General features: G+C 44.5%; 2 protein-coding genes across 2 annotated transcripts; both read right to left on the reverse strand.

Annotated features, from left to right (window-relative positions):
• Positions 1-943: 943 nt before the first annotated feature.
• Positions 944-12,520, reverse strand: grb7 (growth factor receptor bound protein 7). The gene is made up of 15 exons (XM_069517796.1): positions 12,310-12,520; positions 10,676-10,850; positions 9,757-9,883; positions 7,844-8,000; positions 7,647-7,768; positions 6,809-6,883; positions 5,832-5,969; positions 5,637-5,747; positions 5,267-5,365; positions 5,015-5,098; positions 4,779-4,895; positions 2,911-2,968; positions 2,701-2,788; positions 2,404-2,497; positions 944-2,310 (listed from the first exon to the last, which is right to left on the reverse strand). The coding sequence occupies exons 2-15, from the start codon at positions 10,843-10,845 to the stop codon at positions 2,164-2,166; spliced, it is 1,587 nt and encodes a 528-aa protein (XP_069373897.1). The 5' UTR covers positions 10,846-10,850; positions 12,310-12,520; the 3' UTR covers positions 944-2,163.
• Positions 12,521-13,250: 730 nt separating this feature from the next.
• On the reverse strand, positions 13,251-21,007 carry arf2b (ADP-ribosylation factor 2b). The gene is made up of 5 exons (XM_020110004.2): positions 20,860-21,007; positions 18,553-18,710; positions 18,157-18,267; positions 15,847-15,971; positions 13,251-15,422 (listed from the first exon to the last, which is right to left on the reverse strand). Exons 2-5 carry the CDS (start codon positions 18,698-18,700, stop codon positions 15,261-15,263), a joined length of 546 nt encoding a protein of 181 aa, XP_019965563.1. The 5' UTR covers positions 18,701-18,710; positions 20,860-21,007; the 3' UTR covers positions 13,251-15,260.
• Positions 21,008-21,404: the final 397 nt, after the last annotated feature.

A 21,404-nucleotide genomic window follows, 5' to 3' on the forward strand; every position in this document is an offset into this window, starting at 1 on the left:
GTTGGATGAAATCAGCAGAGGAGGGTCTCACTCTGGGGTAAATTTAATCAGACGTCTCTTCAGAGCCTGACCCGTCCCTCCTCTGTCTTCTTCACCCCTTCATTTACCTGCCCATCTAGGCCAGAGCGAAAAAAAAAATTTGTTACCATGGCAACCCCATCCTCCAAGAGTGGGTCAGAGCTCGGAGAAATCAGCTCGATGCAGCCTCGGCGTGGAGCTCGTCCAGCAGACGCTCTGCCAGGACGCCACAGTGACCCCGAGGCCCACTTTCATGCTCCCGCACCAGAGGCGACGTCAGGACCCCGGCCAGATTTCTTTTGATTTATTTATTTATTTAGCCTGATGAAGGTTTTAAAATAACTGAATTTAAATCAGGCAGAGCAGCAGAGGAGAGAACCAGACCGGTACTTTAGTAAAATACTGAGGTACGAGTACCTGACCTGTGTACATATAAGCTCCATTACCATTCATAGTGTTTTTCTATAACGTTCATTAAAATGAGAAAAGTCTTCTATAATTTATCTTCATTGTTCTTCTAATCTCTCTTAATAATCATAACAAATAATATAATCATATTAATAAGCACCTGAATACTTCACAACACTGGATATTTAACGATTACCTGAATCTTTTTATTAAACTATTTAGAAACTCAATTTGAATTTATGATTATTGTATATTTGTATTTGTGCTCCCTGAATTAACAAGTAGTCTAAAATAAAAATACTCAAAAAAGAAGTACATTAAATATCATAATCGAGTAAATATGTTTCTAAAGAAATTGACAAAACGTAATATGTTAGATTATTAACATATCTCAACAGATCAATAAGAGTACTTTTACTGTGAATACTTGAATACATGCTGGTAATGTTTACTTCATTAAAGCCTAAAGAAAACTTTTTTATAATTATGTGTCTCAGTAAATATACAGAACAACAAATTCATTTTAAATGTAGGAAAATCTGTTTAATATGAAATTATTTATTCAACATATAAAAGACGCACAAGTGATGACACATAAAACTAACGAACCCTGTTTGATATAAAAAGTTCTGTATTGACGATATATTTGTTTCTGTCACGACGTCTTGAAATAATAAGTGCAAAATGTTTTTTCACACCCAGCGACAACACATGGTCTCAATCATCCAGTTTAGAAGCTCGATGTAAACGTCACAATCATTCATTCAGCTCACGGCCGGTTCTCGATGATTCGTTTGAAAATCCGTTGATTTAATGGAAACTTAAGCGTAAACTTTTCAGAAACAACAGACGTGTGAAGGTTCAGAGTTAAAGTCCACTTAGGACAGTCACTGTTTTCCAGAGTCGTCCTCTGCAGTTAGATTTTACATTTTTTTAATGTTTTCATGTATAAAACTTATTATCACAGGTTTAATTTATCAAACGTCCAAATGTTGCAAACACCCTCGTTGTGCAAATCCAGCGTTAGAAGAGTTGATGGAGTTTGTTCTGATTAAAACATGAGACTTAAGGCACATCGAGAGGTTAGTGTACAGAACCTCACACAGCGTGAGAAGCTCCGTGCTACATGACGGCAACCTGGGGATTTTCACCATTTCAGAACTCCCATGAACCCTTCTGTCGATCCCTGACTCGGAGCGCCCTCTGATGGCCACAGTCGTCCATGAGTTACAGTGCTGCCCTCGTCACAGTGAACCTTCTCACCACGACTGCATGGGTATGAATCAAAGTGCACGTGATTATAAAACTCTCCAAACATCCCTGAAGCTAAAACGTCCGTCCGGCGTTGCTAATTAAGGCGTCTCCGCTGGGACCGTGGCTCGTTAATTAAAAAAAAAAAAAACCCCACCACTGTCTGGGGCCGTCGTGGAGGATAATTAAAATTATTAAAGAGAGGTGGGGCGGAGGATCGGCTTCAGTCCCGTGAGTCCACGTCTCACAGCCGCTGTGATAACGTTATCGCTCAGACACACACCTTTGAACCGCTCTGGCACTTCGCTGATTAGGAAATCCAGTCGTCTAATTGCTCTTCATCAGCGGCGCCTCGCAGACATCAGAGCGCTGTGGTGACGCAGACACACTTTGGACTTGACATTGACGAGCCCGACTGATCCTGGGTCAGGGGGGAGAGGTTACAGTAAAGGTCAGAGGTCACAGGCAGGCGGAGCAGCAGCGGGTTTACAGAGCGACGCAGACGCAGGGGTGTTTGAGGCAGACGGGGAGGATGCCCTTGTTGATCTGGTGAAACTCCACCAGCTGCAGGAGGTCGATGAACAGGGTCAGGCCGTCGTCCATGGTGAAGTACTTCCTGCCTCCGTCCTCGAACTGCAGAGAGAATCACAGAATCACGGTGAGGCTGCATCCATCACAGGGCCTGTCTATTTCCTGCAGGGGGGGGGGGGGGGGGGGGGGACTCACAGGGATCACCAGGTAGTGTTTGGTCTTCAGCTGGTAACACAGCGACAGGACGAAGCACTGAGCGTGTTGCTGACTCTCACGGACCAGGAACATCCTGCGGACACAAACACACGCGTGTAAACTCACAGCTCCGACACTGGGGAGCACCCGTCCCACAGATTAAAGATCCGTCGTCCGGTTCTTTGGTTCCGTTCATCGATTGTCGGCTTCTGGCCACGTATCCCAGACGCCCCTCCCCCTGCAAGGCCTGATGGGACACGGAGTCCCCCAGGGCCTAAACCTCCGACTGTCACTCACCCGTCCACCAGCCCCTGCTTCTCTATCAGCCTCTGAGTTTCTTTTCTTGAGACGCCGCCATGAAACCAGGGCTGGGTCCTGTGGATGGCTGCAGGCAGACAGAGACAGAACCACAGGAGCTGAAGTGAGTCAGGAGTCGAACAGCGTGACGTGAGGATTTAGTTCTTTAACAGAAATGCAGAATCAGGACTCTGCCTCCTCTCGACTTACAGGACGGCCTGGCAGCAGAGCTCAGGTTGGGGAGGCTGCACCTCAGAGCTTCTCTCCTCTGTCACAGAAGAAACAGAAGATGTCACGTCACTGATTTCTCGTTGTTTTGATTTCTCTGCTGACGTTGACCTTTTGTTAATTATTAAACTACCGAGTTAAACAGTTATTGCAGGTTTCTCTTCTGCGGCGTCTCGAGGGAGCGCTCCGAGCCAGTGACGTCGTTAACGCCGTCGCTTTAACAGGACCTGTGATTTTACACCGTCGAGAAGATATAAAATTATGTTTTATCTTTATGTTTAATGTGGAGCAACTCCTCTTTAAGATGAGTAAAGAAATAAAACAGAGATTTTTATTCTCCTTTCATTTTTTTAATGCTTTTTTTTCTCATTATGCATCTAAATCTCATCCAGTAAAAAATAAAAACACTTGTTTGAAACGGCTCCTTGTATATTTGGTCATAAAACAACTTGGGTGATACAGTTTGTTCTGAGCTGAACGTTTTATCGTTCAAACTATAAAACTGAGGCTTCGACCAAAATAAAGTCAAACTCGGACGCTGAGGTCCCACAGCAGCTTCACAGCTCCGGTCTGAGGACGTGACGACGGCAAAAAGAAAAGTCACATGGGTCAAAAACAGGAGCAGCCACACGACCTGAAGACGTCACAGATTATAGTGACGTCGTCTTCAACTCCTCGTTCACTGGAGTTTATCTTGTTTTATCGACAAATAAAGTTGCTGCAGTAAAATATTCTTATTCTAAATATCACATGAGGGTGTGTGTGTGTGTGTGTGTGTGTGTGTGTGTGTGTGTGTGTGTGTGTGTGTGTGTGTGTGTACAAAGTAACTCAACAATGCATAAATAGATTTTCACCAAACTTGGTGTGAACGTCTCTGAAGACTTTATCTCCAGATGATTCACTTTTGGAGCTGATCGGTCAGAAGTCTATTAACATATTAGTTCAACTAGAATCAACGCCTGATTAGATTTCAGAGGTCAAAGGTCAGAGGTGAACCGCTGCAGTGTCCGTCCCTCCAGCGGTTCACCTCTGACCTTTGACCTCTGAAATCTAATCAGTTCAACCTTGAGTCCAAGAGACGACAGATCAGATGTGAAGAAACTCCCTGGAGGCAGTTATCAGGTTCACGAGGCTCAACACATGAAACTTTTACGACCAATAAAATTATTAGAGACACGATCTGAAGCTAAACTCCACGAACCAATCGCTGGTCGTCATGTGGCGTAAACGATGTCATGATGGCGTAAACGATGTCATGTGGCGTAAACGATGTCATGATGGCGTCATTACAATATAAATATATTTGCATTGTTCGAGGTTTATACAGCGTGAAATTAGTTTCAGTTTTAATCTCACTGTTGTTACAACCTCCAGATTAATGACACCGCCGCTCTGTGTGTGTGTGAGTGTGTGTGTGTGTGTGTGTGTGTGTGTGTGTGTGTATTAATGACTGTTTGCTCTGCTGATTCTAGATCAGTGTTGTTTTTACAGCTTGTTGAGAATCAATTAACGCTGCTTCGACTAATCTGAACCAACTGACGCTTTGTTTACAGTCTGTCTCAGTTTGTTGACCCGCGGCCATGTTGCCGTGTCCGTCACTTTGTTGACGACAGCGTCATGGCAACAGAAAAAAAACCACAAAAAAAACCAAGGTTACAATAAATAAACGAGAATCGTTCTTCAGTCAAACCACAGTGACTCAGACGTTCACCTCCTCAGAGAGAGTTCAGGCTACGCATCATTACTGCCTCTTTATCCTCTTTTTATTGCCCCCCCCTCTTCTCTCCCCCTCAGCTCTTCAGCCAACCAACCCTCCCTCTCTCCCTCCCTCCCTCTCTCTCCCTCCTCACCCTCCAGGCTTGTCCTTCCTCCCTCTCTGCGTTCTGGGCCTCCGTCGGGTTCTGGATGACCCGTCCTCCAGCCTTCCCTGAGAAGTCCATGGCCACCAGGCTGGCCTCCGACTTTGACTGCACGCACACACACACACACACACACACACACACACACACACACACACAGTTAAGACATGATTTCCCAGCATCCTCCTCTTCGTGTAATCTATTACGATGATATCTGACAAACTCACATTATTTTCCGTCAGGTTTGATCCTTCCACAATTTGTGGAGCCGACTTCGACAGCTGGTAGTTACACTGAAGCTGCTCCCCATACTGACACACACACACACACACACACACACACACACACACACACACACACACACACACACACACACACACACACACACACACACACACACACACACACACGGATCATGAACTGTGTGTTGATGCATCAGCAAAGAAGTAAAGAGCAGAATTATGGAGGTGATGAGAAACCTTGAACAATCTGAACGCAGACGTCCAACATGTTCGTATCTGCTCGTTCTCCGCACACAGGATCTTCAGGTCCTGAGCACGCACCGGGTTTCTGGATGGCTGAGAACACAGTGAGATAAAATGCGTCTTTGATTTGTAGTTTCAACTTCAATTTAATCATAAAAGTATTTTTTCAGATACATGCATCATTTCAAGTTTTTGGACTTTGTCTTTTAAACTGCGGTTTCTTAAACTTCACGATTAATACATCTTGCATGTGGACGCCATTTTTTCAACACTTAAAGTATTAAAGCTGCAGAAATCAATACTTTTTATTATTCACGATTAATTAGTCTGACGAATGCTGCACGGACACACACACGTTGGATACCTTGATGCAGAAGGTGAAGTCCGCTGGAGCTCCGTACAGTTTGCGGCTGTTCACCACCGTGCACACGTTCAAATCCTCCAGATCGGCCACGTACTGCAGGTGTCGAGGCTCCTGGGACCCAACAGAGACAAAAAATGCCGTTCATCCGCGTAAACTCTGTGAAATCCACAGACTGAGATTCTAATGTTCTCTGACCTTGGACGAGCCCTTGGTGGAGCAGTAGAGTCCGGAGCGCCGCAGGAAGAAGTAAACCTTCTTCCAGGCTTTACGACTCGGTTCTTTCACGTGAAGGAAACCCTGGATCTCCGGACACGTCCCATATCTCAGCAGGTTCTGTGAGAACAAACGGTTCATGATCAGAACCTGAACAATCGTCTGGCGTGGCTCGAGTGAAAGACTGTAACACGAGTGAAACTGAAAGAACATTTACAAAACGTCCTTTATGACTAAACTCACTTTTAGGGACATAAATAAAAACGTATTTCCTCAGTTGAAACTTTTTCCTGTAAACGACACTGAAGCATCATTTTGCAAAATCTCGTTGAAGTTTCACGAGAAAACTTGAAAAATTCAACGATTAAATCAACAGAAAAAGAATCAGTAATAATTTTGTCGAGGGACTCATGACCCTCGTCCTCTCAGAGGACGTTGAGACAAAACGAGACATTTCATGACACAAATTTCTTTATTGAAAAATCATATTCTCGTCAGCGGAATCAGATAAAACTGAATGAAACTTTAGTTGTTATAAATGTCTCATCTCTCCACTTTAATTGTTTCTATCTGATACCATTTTGTGCACAAGGACAAAAATAACGTTCCCAATATAAAAGAGGTGATTGTTCTTCAGGCCTTTTGATGACAGTCGTAACCTCGGTCTCCTCCCGAGGAAACTCTTGAAACTTAACAACCAAAAAAGTCAGAGACGCTGAACCAAAGTTACACAAAAGCACAGTGGAAACAGGAAGCAGGGTTTTTTTTTCTCTCATTATTTTGAGGGACATTTGATTTGGAATTGATTTGTTTCAATGATGAAATACTTCACACAAACAGAAGCAGGAGACTCGGAGCTCGGAGCCAAGAGTTCAACTTGTTAATGAAGTGAAAGTTGAAATGTATAAAATACGTTTGTGTTGAACTCTTTGTGAACTCCTGGTTTCGCCCGTCCGTACCTGAATGAGCTCCGATGACGTCATCCCCTTGTTGACGTCTGCGCTGTCGGAGATCATGCTCTCTGGGAAGAAGAGCTGCGAGAGGAAGGAGAGAGAGGACGTGAAAATCAGGGAAGAGACTCGTGACTCGCTCGACTTCTCACAGACACCCAGCAGAAATCACGCTCCTTCAGTTAGATGAATTAAAGACGGAATGATAACTTGAACTTAAAGTTATTTTTCAGTCATGCACAGTTAGATGTGAGCGCACAAAACCAACAGGAGACAAATTTCCAAATAAAGATCCTTGTTAACGATCGATTTCTCAGAGAATAATTCATCTTGATGAAAAACTCAAGCGTTTTTAGAAAACTGAAGTTTGCTTCCGTCGGCAGAATGTTAGGAACACAGGTTCGGTCGTTTTTGCGTAATCCTGCTGACAAACAACAGACGAACAGTAATGAAATCCTAATTAATTAAGATTGCACTAATTGATAATGAAGATAATTGAAGGTCTGTATCCTGTTTGCATTTCTCTCATTCAACACACTGCAGGTTTACTGCAGCTCATCCCTGAACACGTTCCCTCTGCTGCCTCCTGGAGGCAGTGTGTCCATGTTTTACAGCCGGTGTGATTCAGCAGAACCAGTTTTCAGACTGTCACCTTTGTTCAGCAGCACAGGCGACAGACGGCGTCCCATGTAATGAAATAACTGAGGCATTAAGTCTGCGTGTCTGCACGGGCACGCAACCTGCCAATCAAGGGGATCAGCAACCGCCATGATGTCAGGCTCTGTCAACGTCTGCTGCACCGACACGTTTAACGAAGTCGCCGCGGCGTGTTATTTATTCTGCGTACCACTGGTTTCCTGAAGAACTCGTACTTGGCGTAGTTTTTGCAGAAAACGAGTCTGGTGTCACCCTTCAGAGACCAGGCGGCCTGAACCTCCAGCACAACCTCGTGATCCTCCAGACACCTCTCTGAGGACACAGAGGGACGACTGTGTGACAATCGTTTCATCACATCTACAGTTGTTACCGGCAGGATGGACGTACCGAGGCCGAGGGTGGGGTGGAGCTCCAGGAGAGCCCAGTTCTCCTGGTCGCTGCAGTGCGCCGTCTGGACCAACATGTGACACACCTCTCGCGCTGTCGCTCCGGGAGAGACCCACACCGACCTGCTGTGGTTGTCCTCGCCATAAACCTTTATCAGCTGCGGAGGAGAAGAACTTAGATCCTCAGTGAGGATTCAGGGTTACAGCATCAAAAGTTTAAGCACAGGTTATATTTGTTTCTCCATTACTTAAGTCCTCCACACAGAACCATAAACCACTGGACCACTGTGCCGTCCACATCTTTTTAAATGAGTGCATAAACAATCTCGCAGCTTGTTTCTGGGTTTGGATCAGCGACTGTGAGGCGGCTGTGTTTCTTCCTGCTCTCGTTCGCTTTGTCTCATAAAACGACAAAACAGGTTGCGCGTCTAGAAAAAAGAAACAGAGCGTTCCTTCTCGTTCTCCCCGATGCTGCGGCGGTGACGCGGGTTATCGGAGGGTCAGGACGTTTCTCTGTGAGGTCTGTCGTCTGACACAGCATCTGGATCCAGCAGCAAGAAAACAAACCTGCCCGACCAGAAACCTGCAGCTCTCAGTCAACAAGCCCCGACTGGTCGGACGAGTGCTGGCGTCAGCGTGGACAAATAATGGCTACATAACCACCAGGGAGGATTATGGGAGGAGGGACATTCTTTCCTCACTGTTCAATATCCGGCCTGTCCACTTTGACTCCTGAGTTTTTGAATTATAGCAGGGGAGGCAGAGGAACGTTGTGTCTCTTTATTCAGAACAGAACATAAAGTTCACAGAGCGTGAAGATCAGACGCTGAACATTTCAGTCTCACATCATCTTCATAGAGACTCACAATCTGCACCAACCTGCAGATCTGTGTTTTTTATTTTCTGAGCCGGTTAATTAAAGGAGAAATCCCCCGCTCTGCTTGGACACCTGAACGAGAGGCGCAGGAGTTATCAGATGTTGATCTTGATCTTTTTACAACTAAACAAACACGACAAACTGAAACTGACGTTTAAAAGATGTGCTCCGCTCACAGAAAACTCTGCAGGTCAAATTAAGCTGACAGGCGGCCACCAGGGGGCGATCAAGATGTGTCTTCATTTATGGGGCAGTGTGACAAAAGAGAAGGGAATATTTAATTTGGTAAAACTGTTATTTTACTTTAGATGAACTCAGGAGCAGAACATCTTCATGTTTTCTAATTATTTCTTGGAGCATTTTTTTATCTGCGGTGAAAGACTGACAGGAAATGATGGATAAAAAAAAATCAACAAAAATAATAATATGATATATTATATTACATAATAGAAAGAAAGAGAGAATGGAGCCTGTTGTGGATCGAGGTGAAGAACCTGAGTGCATGTCAGCTTGTTCTCTTCCATCACTGAACATGAAAACACCCGGGGCGAGCGTGGCACGGTGACACGCTGCTGTAATAACAGACATGTTTACTCTGGCGGTGTTTGGGAGTCACAATAAGGCAGCGCAGGCATGGCAACACAGCTCACCTGTCAATCACAGTCACACGACCTGCACCTACGGCCTCAGCCAAACACGTTAACACACGTGTGTTCGCAGGATCCGCCCGTCAGACCCTCAGGTTCACGCTCTCATTTATTTCAACGTGATTTCTCGAGACGATCGCTTCGTGCTGAAGATGACAAATCTAAAGTTCGCGGTCTGTTGCTGTAAACGTCGGGCTCCGTGGCTCCGGAGGCAGAAACGCTTCTACTGTGATCGTTGGTTCAGTTGTTTGCGTGACGTCTCCGTAGGTTTCTGAGCTCTGATCTTTTTATTTGTGATGTAACGGGAGTTTCATCAACACGATAAACCAGATCTAACGTCCGGATCTGTTCCCACTGGAGCAGCTGCTGAGCAACACGATGTTCACTCACGTGTTTGTCGCTGGACCCCGGGGGAAGTGAACCAATGAGCACCGGCGACTTCGAGGGGCTGCACAGCTCTGGGAAGGGGTTGGGTATGGACGGGACGGAGGAGGAGAACGAGTCAGCTGCTCTCACCCTGGAGAAAGTCAGAGAAATAAAAGAGAACGACAACGTCAACATCATTTGAGCGGAATCAGACAGCTTGTTAAGAAAAACATCCACTAGAGGGCAGCGAAGAGTTGAGAGTTTCCGATCATTGGTTGTTTGTTCCTCTGTATCTGAAGTTCACCAACTTTTAAAGTTCCAAAAAGTTCGGCCATCGTTGAATCTTCTTCCACGAGTCTTATGGTCGTCTCGCTCTAGCTATTGGCTACACTGCCCCCCTGTGGTTTCTGGTGGTACTGCTCTGTGTCGTCAGCTTTTCATTAGACTTGAACAAACACCGAACACAGAGTACGGACCGAAGCCTCCATCTGTTCTTTGGAGGAAAATAATTCAGATTACGACTTCAATGTTTTCGTAATTACACTGACAAACACGTAAAAAAAAAAAAAACAAGCCAGAGGTAATTGGGTCACAACCCATTATGTCTGGTAAACAATGAGCAATTACCTCAGGATTAAACAGAGTCTGTCACCTCAGGCCTACCAGGAAACAAAGAAGTGAAAGAAATCCACAGCTCCGTGAGTCAGAGCAGAACAAACACGCAGCCTGATCAGCAATGACAGTTTTATTGGCCGCGTCCTTAAACCCGGGAGTTTCTGGGTTCGTTGATGTCACAACAGAAACTTCTTTAAACACCAGATGACTTATGGCCTGAGGCTGAGTCACTGACTTCAGTCAATAACACTGAACCACGTCCACAGTGTGTGTTGATCAGCTTCCTCCCACAGCGAGTAAAGTGTGTGTGAGCTCCCGTCGGTCGTACCTGTTGGAGGAGATGAGGATGGGCTGCGAGCGGCGGATGGAGGGGGAGTCGTCGAGCAGAGGAGCCAGAGTCAGAGTGGAGCTCTGCAGCAACGCCGCCCCCCCCTCAGACTTCTCCGTCCTCTCAGAGCCCTCGAACACTTCTGTCCACGGCCCTGCCACCTCCATCATGTTACCTGAGGGGAGGGAGGGAGTCAGATATCTGGGTCTGCACGCATTCCTTTAGAAGCTCAGAGCAAAGAGCTGAACAGGCAGAGTGCGAGTCCGACTGTTCCACAGTTTAACATTCGGGTCAGAATCAGCTCGTGGTTTTATTTCAGTCAAACACGTGAATCAGTGTCATCGTCACAGAACCTGTTCGTGATGACTTTAATAACTAAATATAACATTAAACACACAAAGAGGAATAACACGGATGAGTCATAGCTTCGTTACTGAAAATAGACGAGGCGTCGAGCCAGAGAGACATGAACCTGGTGTGAACCTGAACACACACACACACACAACACCTGCTGTGTGTGTGTGTGTGTGTGTGTGTGTGTGTGTGTGTGTGTGTGTGAGATCTGAATATAAAAGATCTGTCCTCATGGTGTCGTCCTTTTTATTTTTCATCTACAGACATTAAATCCTTCACACTGATGTCTCCTACATAGACAGTGATGTCTCCTACATAGAACAGTGATGTCTCCTACATAGATCAGTGATGTCTCCTACATAGATACTGATGTCTCCTAAATAGACCAGTGATGTCTCCTACATAGACACTGATGTCTCCTACATCATCATACTCTTCTATATTCGTCACTACAATAATATTGTGTGTCCGCCCTTGTGACCACACATTGAGTTTATTTTTAATTGAAATAAATACATCTCAAAGTGAGATACACTATTTTATTTCCTCATTATATTTACTCCAACAGGCACAAATCTATATTTGTAATATCTGTCCTTACCCTTGTTTTCTTATTCTCTATTCAAACCAGTTCTGACGCCTGTGTGGGAGTAACTTCTGATATATTTTGCAGAATTGAACTCAACTAATTCATAAACTTTTAGGGTTTATAACTTAATGAACTCTATGTTGACTCCTTCTTGTGTAATTCTTGTTTTCTATGTTTCCTCCAACAGGTGAATAATCAAACTGATCAATTAAACACTGAAGCTCTAATATCTACAACACACACTTGAGCTCCACAGCAGAGAAGAGAAGTGGGTCAATGATCAGGTTCCTCCAGAGACATAAAGCTGAACACACACTGAACTAACCTTCAATCCTTCGGTCTACCTTCATAAGCGTTGTCTCTGTGATTCCTCTGGTTCCTTTACTCCTTTAAATCATGTGTAAAGTGAATGTAACGCGGAGCAGCTTCACTGACTCGCTCTGAAAGCCTGAAATCTAAACTGGTTCGGAGGCACAGAACCAATCCTCATTCGGAAAATAAGCTTATTTCTTCGCCTGTCCCTGAATGAAGGTCCGTTGATGGAAAACACACTTTAAATACGTTGATGACTGAACAGTGGTGGATTCGGCGAACATCGGCGACAGCGGCTGTTTACAGGAGCGTGGGTTTGGCGGTGAGGAGCCGCCTGCACCTGTCTGGATGTAGCCTGTTAGCATGTGGAGGAACTCACCTGAGGAGCTCGTGCGTGTTTCAGCTGTTTGACATCGTGTCACATCCACAGGAGAAGATCAGCCGCTCAGTGGTTTTTATTCTGAGGGAGAACCTGAACCAACGAGTCTGAGTCTCAGCAGCGAAGAACCGAGCAGAGTCCGGGCCGAGAGCGGAGGCAGGGAGGAGTCTGTCCGGCAGGTGAGCACTGTGGGCCGGCCTCCTGCCTCCTCCCGCCCCCTGACACCTCTGGAGCCTCATGTTGGATCAAATACCTTGATTGTCTTCATTTTTCTAACTGCACCATTCTAAGCACTTTTTGCTGTAAAGATTATTTACAATGTTAATGGTAATATTATTTCTATATATTATATATTTATATATACATTTCTGCTGTTTTGTATTCAAGAATTTCAGACACAGAATGAATGAATAGTAAATGAAACCATTAAAAAGATCAGGTCCCAATATAGAGGACAAAAACTTACAGAACTACAAGCTACATAGGTAAATAATTAATGATAAAATGCATATGAATGAGAAGATAAACGTTGGAATCCATGAATCAACTTGGAAATATGTAAAAAAGCATTTTTTAATACCAAACTTTATTTTTTCCATTTGTGTATCTTTTTATTTATATATTATTGATTGAGGATTTTTTTTTTTTAAATCTATGACCAGGAAGTACAAAATACAATTTATTGAAAACAGGGGGAACAATTGCTGAGCTACACATCCAGACCTCTCTGTCTCCCCCTGGTGGTTGACACTGAGCTGGACACTTGCTTGTCTCTGACCTGGGTGAAATTAGATCTGCTTCCCTTCGGTTCAGTTTGAGTTAAATATTAACAAGCTGTGAATTTCTTATCGTTCAGCCTCTGCATGAAGTTTAAGAACAATCAGCGTTATATTGTTTAAAAACCAAGACGAAACCAAAGAAAAGTCAGTTTCTCCATCAACTGTTGGATCAAATCATGTTTATTAATGTGTTCAGGAAATCCCCACAGAAACAGTTTACAGGGGAACTTACAGATTTACAATCATTCTTGACAGAAGTGCCAGCTTAACCCCCACGGTTCTGCACTGAGGACGCCCGCCGGATCTCCTGACCAGCTCACTGCACACCCGTTCCCCTTCGCAGGTCGACCACCAGGTCCTTCCAGACTCGCTGTCGAGCCGCTGACAGAGTACGTGTCGGGTCTTTCAGTCATGAAGTATGCAGAAGTAGGAGCCTGCGAACACCCAGACGCTCACACTGGGTTTTCCTTCTTGATGTCTGGACTGTTCACAGGAAGAGAAACCTTCATATTTGGTGCCAATCCTTCATCCCAACCACAAACGTTAGACAGCTGTATGCTTATCAGGTTTCAGAGTTTAACTGCCAACCATTGTTGAGGGAAAACCTCAGTACGCAGTTCAGGCCCTCGAGGACACACTACTCTCATATACAGGATTTGTCATACTGCTCAAATGCATTTGGTTCAGCAGTCATAGTACAAATAGAAATGCTAAAACTAGTTACAGAAAAAAAACCACATGTAACATCTCTGAAAGGAATAACATGTGAAGCTTGAATGTATCGGGACACTGTCTCAACCGGCTGAAGTTTGTGAAATGCCCAACACCTTGGTTTTCACCTACATTAAGTAGGAACACTGTCAGAATGATTAATTACTCTGGAGGTCGTCTTGAAAAATCCAATTTAATCCAGTGAATCCAAATGCAGCTACCAAAAGAATCGGAAAAGACTAGAATTGCATATACTTGCAGGTTTCTAATTTATAACGTTTTTTAAGATTGTTGGCTTGCCTTGTGCTTCACGGTCTCATTTGGTGGGGGAGGTCGGGAGGGGGGGGGGGGGGGGAGAAAGGTAGTGTTCATTGGAGAACCATTGCTAAGAATAATCTGTTATATTCCAATATAATAATAATAAAACAAACAGCATGATTTTCAAGTGACACAAGAATGATCAAGGATGGGCTTTTGTTGTTGCCGTGGGTTTTTTTTTTTAAACGTTTTCTTGTTGTTTTTTGTTTTGCGTCGACCTGATACAGGTTAAGATGCAACTTAATGAATCTCTTACTGGTGGGTTGAAAATCAAAAGAGGTTGAAATGAACATGTAGCATTCAGTCTACCGCGGGCGAACGTTTCTACTCAACATAGATACTACAGGGAGGGAGCGCGAGAGACGGGGGAGGAGCGTTTGCACCCTTGCTCTTTCTTTGCCGTATGAAAACCATGCTTCCTCTGGAGAGTAAGGGTGGGGGGGAAGGGGGCCGTGCAAGACTGAGAATGAGGGGGGGGAGGTTGGTGGATGGAGAGAGAGAGAGAGAAAAAGAGAGGGAGGGAGGGAGAGAGAGGTGAGAGAGAAAGAGAGAGAGAGAGAGGGGCTTGAAAACCAGACTGCTGATTTCACAGGGTGTGTAAAAGGCACGCCAGGGTTACTCCCAGTCCCAGCCAACGCACACAGAGACGCCTTCACACCCACACACTCTCGCTGAACACACAAGGTACACACACATGTACACGCACACACACTCACACGCCCACACACAAGCAGCACAGGCTAGAGCCCCACTGACGAAGGGAGAGAGTAGGGGGGGGGGGGGGGGGGGGAGAGCGAGGGAATGATGGAAGTTCTTGAAAGAAAGAGCTGGGGTTGAAGGTTGGATGGGAGCGGAGGTTGGATGGGAGCGGAGGTTGGATGGGAGCAGAGGTTGGATGGGAGCAGGGGTTGGATGGGAGCAGAGGTTGGATGGGAGGTTGGATGGGAGCGGAGGTTGGATGGGAGGTTGGATGGGAGCAGAGGTTGGATGGGAGCAGAGGTTGGATGGGAGCGGAGGTTGGATGGGAGGTTGGATGGGAGCGGAGGGGCCTGGGTCCGGTGCTGCCGCTGTGTTGAAACAGAAAAAATAAACAACAAACAAAACAAAACAAAAAAAAAAAGAAATCAAAACTGGTGGAATGGATCATTTCTGGTTCTTCAGCTGGTTGGAGAGCCAGTCCAGGCCCTCGTACAGGCCGTCCCCGCTGGTGGCGCAGGTGGCCTGGATGTACCAGTTGCGCTGGCGGAGGGCGTGCAAGCCCAACTTGTCTGTGATCTCTGCAGCGTTCATGGCGTTGGGGAGATCCTAGAGGGGAAGACGACAACGTTCATCACGATGCAGGTTTAATAGGAAACAGGATATTAAAGATGATTTAAAACATTCTTAACTCCTAATCTGATCTCTAATCCACACAAAGGCTATGACAAGAATTTATGTGCAAAACCACATTTAATGACTTAAAATTTTATTAATCAACTGCCCGTTGTTTTTGAGTACACATGTAAAGAATTTAAAGTTGTTTTACATTTGATGAAGAAAATAAATCTCAAGTTTCATAACCAGGAAACAGCTGAACCTATAATGTGCTGTTAGTATTATCTTATTTTATCTGATGTAACTGGATTCATTCAGACGCCTCCACATCATCTCTTCGTGATCAAAATCCAGTAGAACTATCAGAAAACAAATCCTCTACCTCGGTGTGAAGCGCTCAAACCAACAAACTCACCTGTTTATTCGCGAAAACGAGCAGCGCTGCGTCTCTGAGCTCGTCCTCGGCGAGCATTCTGGCCAGCTCCTCCCTCGCCTCGTTCACTCTCTCCCTGTCGTTGCTGTCCACCACAAAGATGAGCCCTGCGCACACACACAGTGATGGAGAATAGAGTCTTTTGCTCATAGACTTCTATAGAAACTACCAGTGGAGTCGCCCCCTGCTGGTCTTTACACACAATACAGGTTTCCAACAATTCCAAGTTGGCTTCGATTTCTGGCTTCAGTTTTCTACGTCTCTTTTTAGAAAGGGCCCGTGGTTGTGACCAGTCAAATATTGTCTGTTCTATTTCAAATGAAATGTCACATACGTCTGTGTCATTCACTGTAACACAGAAATGTCACTTGTCCTCTCGTTTAAAAACATTTTCATCTCGACCAGATCAAACGCTGCGACTTTTCCCTATCAATAATTAATTATGTGCAAATTGTTCCTGCTGCTTAATGAGTCTCTTTGACCGGATCAAAGCCTTGTATTCATGCTCTGTGAGAGCAGCTCCACACGTTATCTCAAACAATAACCTCAAAGTGTTGTGAGGATTATTCTGAAAACTGGAGATTAAAAGTCAGGTATGAAAATTGTGCTGTCACGTTACCAACGCTGCCGTCAAGTGCAGAAAACAAAAAAAACATTAAAGATGAGTTGCTTGTTAACTGTGGCCCAGTTAAGTGTGAAATCCCATCAAACTAAAAGCTGAAAAACTTTGATGGTATCATTATTTATTACTTTGTGCTGCCAAGACCTTTTACGACTTGCCTCTATCAAAATGCAGCATTTCAGTGGAGAAGACACTTTGAAAAGGAGACTCAGCAGAACGTGCTCAGACTTCAACAGTGGAAGGAAGAACCTGAAGTCGTTATTCAAACATTTTATCACCGGAGGTCCAAACTATAAAAAAAAGGGTTTTCACTATGCAAACGAACCGAACGATGGTTCACTTTGATCCAGACCAGGGGGAGGAGGGGAGATAAAGGTCTCAGGGCAGATTTGTCGCCATGAAGACAAATGATCTGCGAAGATGCTCTGGTACATGTGGCGGTTTAGTGTTTTTTAAGTGTACAAAGGTTTCATCACCATCTTCCGTGTCGCTCACTTTATTTTTGTTTGTTGAGTTGTTGCGTTGAGTTATTTTTGCAGGAGCTTGTCACACGGACACCTCGAGGCTGTAACAGGAGTCGAAACTGGTTTTGATTGCTGCATCTGTACTCGGCACAGAAACCAACACCGTCTGTTAAATTACTGACAGATTCTACTGTCGTCTAATTATCACTAAAGGAGTCAATACCCAGTGAAAGAAAGAGGATGAATTCAACAGAGGGTTTTCTCCTTTGCTCATGTGTCAGATATAAACGACGCATTTTACAAGGAGTTCAGAGGAATCGATGCCTCTTTATTCACTGAGTGGTGCAAAACTTTTAAATTAAGATCCACATACTGCTTGATGATACCAATATATTTTAAAAAATAACTGTTGGCAGTTTCAGTTGTGCACTCGTCTGTCTTACAGTCGAGCACTGGCCCCTCATTTTTGCCTTGTGCCCCCTTAAACTAAACTGTGGCTACAAGTTATGGTAGGTTCATGGAAATGAAGCGATTTTCATTTGTGGAGTATTTCATTTGAAGGATTTTGAGAGGTCTGGAATGAAGTGTCAGGTAAGAAATGAAAGAAATGTCAAACATTTAATCTTCTGATTGAATAAGCTGTCGATGTGTACCAACGCTAGAGCAGCTGCGTCTCTGCCAGCAGCAGAAAACCTCCATTTGTTCTGGAGTAAAACATCCGGTTCCTGAACTGTGTTTGATAAATGATGCTGAACGCAACTGTCACCACCAACGAGGGTCCACATATTTAATTTTGCACTTGGATGCTCTGTGTGTGGATTGCTATGTTTGCTGCTGCAGGATGTTTATGTGGTGCGAGCACAAAAGACGATGAGAAGCTAAAGCACAACCAGAGGTGTTAAGCTGCTGAATTATTTAAAATCATAATGGACTTTTGTATGGAACATATCATTGTAAAACTAAATCAAAATACTGGTTGAACTGACAATTTAGCTGCAGCTTACATCATATGTAATCCTACAGGGCCTTCACACAGATAAATTACATTCAGGGGGAAACCACACAATACTCCCTTTGAGAATTGAACAATGGTGTATGAGTCATTGGTTCTCTAACTCTAAGATCATCTTTTATGCATCAGCGAGGCCACCTATTGGCAGTAATGGTCACTGACACCACTGCCAGTGAACATTACGTCCCCCTCACCTTGAGTGTTCTGGAAGTAGTGGCGCCACAGCGGCCTGATTTTGTCCTGACCGCCCACATCCCACACTGTGAAGCTGATGTTCTTGTATTCTACAGTTTCCACGTTAAAACCTAGACAGAGGAGGAGAAAAACAGAGGAGTCAAGAAAAATATTTTAAAATTTTAGTTCAGGTTAATTAAAAGCTTTGGGTCGGTGAAAGTGTCCCAGAGCTTAAAATTAGCTCAACAGAGCAGGGCTGGGAAACAAATCAGAAAATGAACCACCAACTAGGTTGATAATGGAAAACTTTCAGCATTTTTTATCAAAAGGCAGCCGGCCCTAGAATGACAGGAGGCAAAAGTGTTCAAAAAGAGCATAAGCACAGTGATTTGAATAATTAGGGAAGACGTTCATACCAATGGTGGGAATGGTGGTGACTATCTCTCCAAGCTTCAGTTTATATAGGATAGTTGTTTTTCCAGCAGCATCAAGGCCGACCATGAGAATCCTCATCTCTTTTTTGCCAAACAGGCCCTTGAACAGGTTCGACATCACATTCCCCATGATGACGAAGCTGTCGGAGAGGAGGAAGAAGAGTTAGAGGCGTTAACATCGGCAGCTTTTGAGTTGCAGAAAGAGGAAAGGAGGAGGTAGAGAGTGGATGATGGAGATAACATTTAAAGTACCACCTGTCACCGAGGTGAGTCCCCCTGCAATATTTTATTTCATGATCAGCACCGAACGCAGCACAATTAAGCCATTTTCAGAAATGACCTGCGAGTAAAACCCGGAGAATTTGGCTTTGCTGCAGTAAGAAAAAATCCATACGCCGCTGCCCTCTGTGTAAAAGCAGTTAAGGCGTAACGTCGGAGCACAGTCGAGATGTTTACTTAAGCTAATGGTTAAACATTGAGGTTAGGGTTTGTGGCTTTACATTAGCACTCAACCCCAACAACACCAGCCATTGTCCTCGTCTCTCTATTCACTTTAAAGCGATGTCACGACAATGATGCTAAACATAAGTTTGGAGCTGCAAGGATTAGTCAGTCGGTAAGAATAAAAACGTATTAAGTGAAATACTTCAGAGATTGATTAGTAATTTTTAGGTTCAAGAGTCTAAAATTATATGATTGAAATAATATTTTTCCCCGTCATGGCTGTAAACTGAACCAGAGCAGAAATGTTTGGCGAATGAATTTACAAATTACATTGATGGTTGAAAGATTATTTTACCATTTTTGTTAAGCAACAATTTCTGGTTTACATCACTGTAAACTGAATGTCACCTTGGACTGAAGGAGATAATATCGAAATATAAATCACTGTTTTCTGACACTAGAGCAACAGATGATGTAATGATGGATGTTTTTCACAATTTTCTAACGATTTAACGGCAAAAATTGATCAAATTTGATTTGCCAATCACAATTTGTCTCATAGGGTTTAACAAGGTGCGAAATCCTCTTTTCTTTACGCTCAACCAGAGTAAAACTACCAAAAATCACCTATTATATTATTAATAAATAAATTAACCTCGGGATTAAACAGAAAATAAACACTTAAAATACACCCTGGGGAATTATCACTGGATATTTTGATGGCTGCAGTTATAAAATTATTTTTTAAGAAGATTGGATGAAAATGGATGATTATTGCATGTAAATGTTAAGACTAAGTTAATCTCTAAAAACGATTTTACTGAAAAGACGTTTACTGAATATATATACCCAAAGGCTGTTGGTTTGACAAACAAGACACATGAAAAGGTTCACACCGGTTAGCTTCCTTGTTTTTATATTGTTTTACAGGAAATGATCTAATGAATGGAGAAATGTTCGACCTTTAGTACAAAAACATATTGAGCTAAAGTGCGAGTTATATTCGGATTTCAAACACTGATCGGACATTGACATCTGGACACGTCCACTCGGGATTGAGGAAGTGGTCGTTTTCTACATCGTACAAACCTGAAGATCGGTGATTAATGGTGAAAATGTTGCCTGGAAGTTAATGCAACGACGATAATCGACAGCAGCGGATCGAGACACGCTGGTATCCGGATAAACGGAGCAGAGAACCGACCATCAGACAACAGAGGCCTGGTCCAGCTGGTGACCTGTCGGCTCCAGCGGCACGGATACTGTTACTGTCGGTGGGCGCCTGCTAGCACGCTAACAACACCCCGGCCTCGGCAGGAGGCCCACGATCCGGCTACACTTCGAGCTCACGGACACGTTGACCCAGCGAGCTCCGCGTGTTGTCTGACAGTCGAGCGTTAAAGGTTTCTCGCAGGTGAACAGATGGAGCCATGTGGCGTCGGTCGCTCGGTGAGACTCGGAGCAGATTACCGCGGACTGCTTTAAGGGCGGATGCTTCGGTCAGTTAGCTAACCGCTAGCCGCCAGGCGACGACCAGGCGGAACGCATCGGTGTAAATCACACACCGCGACGAATTATCGAGACACGCACAACAGCGGGGGGTGGGCTGAAGCTCCGCCGGGGCTCGAACTCTTTTCTCTCGGTGGCTTTTCGGTTTTGTGGAATCTGCGTTAGCGGCCATCACAACGGAGCCGCCGCTAGCTAAGTGCCGCGTCACAGTAGAGACAGCGCATCGTGACGTAGCTTTAAACGGAGGATTGGACCGCGCAGTTGAGACAAAGTAGAAACTGCTTCGCGTTAACTCGCGTTTTAAACTAAAACCACCGCGTCAATGCGCATATTTACCTTTAAATACGCAGCTTCTCGATCGTTCCGTTATCTGTCGCTCCAAAATGGCGTCTTGCGCAACTAGGGAGACACCGGCGTACGGACACGTCCCACTATCACAGCGCGACCAATGGGCGCTCTAATGGTGTCACTCAGAGCCCGCCCCCCCGGCCCCGCCGTCCAATCACAGCCTCCGAAGCTCCGTGTGCTGTATGGTGCACAAAATGTCGAGGAAGTGAAGTTTGTTCAAGTTCCACACGCACGGACACACAACTACACACAACTACACACTACACACAACTACACACAATACACTACACACAACTACACACTACACACAACTACACAATACACACAACTACACAATACACACAACTACACAATACACACAACTACACAACTACACACAACTAAACAACTACACACAACACACAGACACACAACTACACAACTACACAATACACTACACACAACACACTACACACAACTACACAACTACACACAACACACAGACACACAACTACACAACTACACAATACACACAACTACACAATACACACAAC

Source organism: Paralichthys olivaceus, chromosome 21, assembly GCF_024713975.1.
Source record: "Paralichthys olivaceus isolate ysfri-2021 chromosome 21, ASM2471397v2, whole genome shotgun sequence".
Classification (NCBI taxonomy): Eukaryota; Metazoa; Chordata; class Actinopteri; order Pleuronectiformes; family Paralichthyidae; genus Paralichthys; species Paralichthys olivaceus.

Bases quoted from the DNA above. Each gene is read 5' to 3' on its own strand.
- grb7 (XM_069517796.1), bottom strand. From the start codon at position 10,845: ATGATGGAGGTGGCAGGGCCGTGGACAGAAGTGTTCGAGGGCTCTGAG. The intron at 9,884-10,675 runs GTACGACCGACG...GACTTTCTCCAG, and splicing joins ATCCTCATCTCCTCCAACAG to GGTGAGAGCAGCTGACTCGT. The intron at 8,001-9,756 runs GTGAGTGAACAT...TCTCCTCCGCAG, and splicing joins CGGGGTCCAGCGACAAACAC to CTGATAAAGGTTTATGGCGA.
- arf2b (XM_020110004.2), bottom strand. From the start codon at position 18,700: ATGGGGAATGTGATGTCGAACCTGTTCAAGGGCCTGTTTGGCAAAAAA. The intron at 15,972-18,156 runs GTGAGGGGGACG...GTGTGTGCGCAG, and splicing joins CTACTTCCAGAACACTCAAG to GGCTCATCTTTGTGGTGGAC. The intron at 15,423-15,846 runs GTGAGTTTGTTG...CTTCCCCTCTAG, and splicing joins TCGTTTTCGCGAATAAACAG to GATCTCCCCAACGCCATGAA.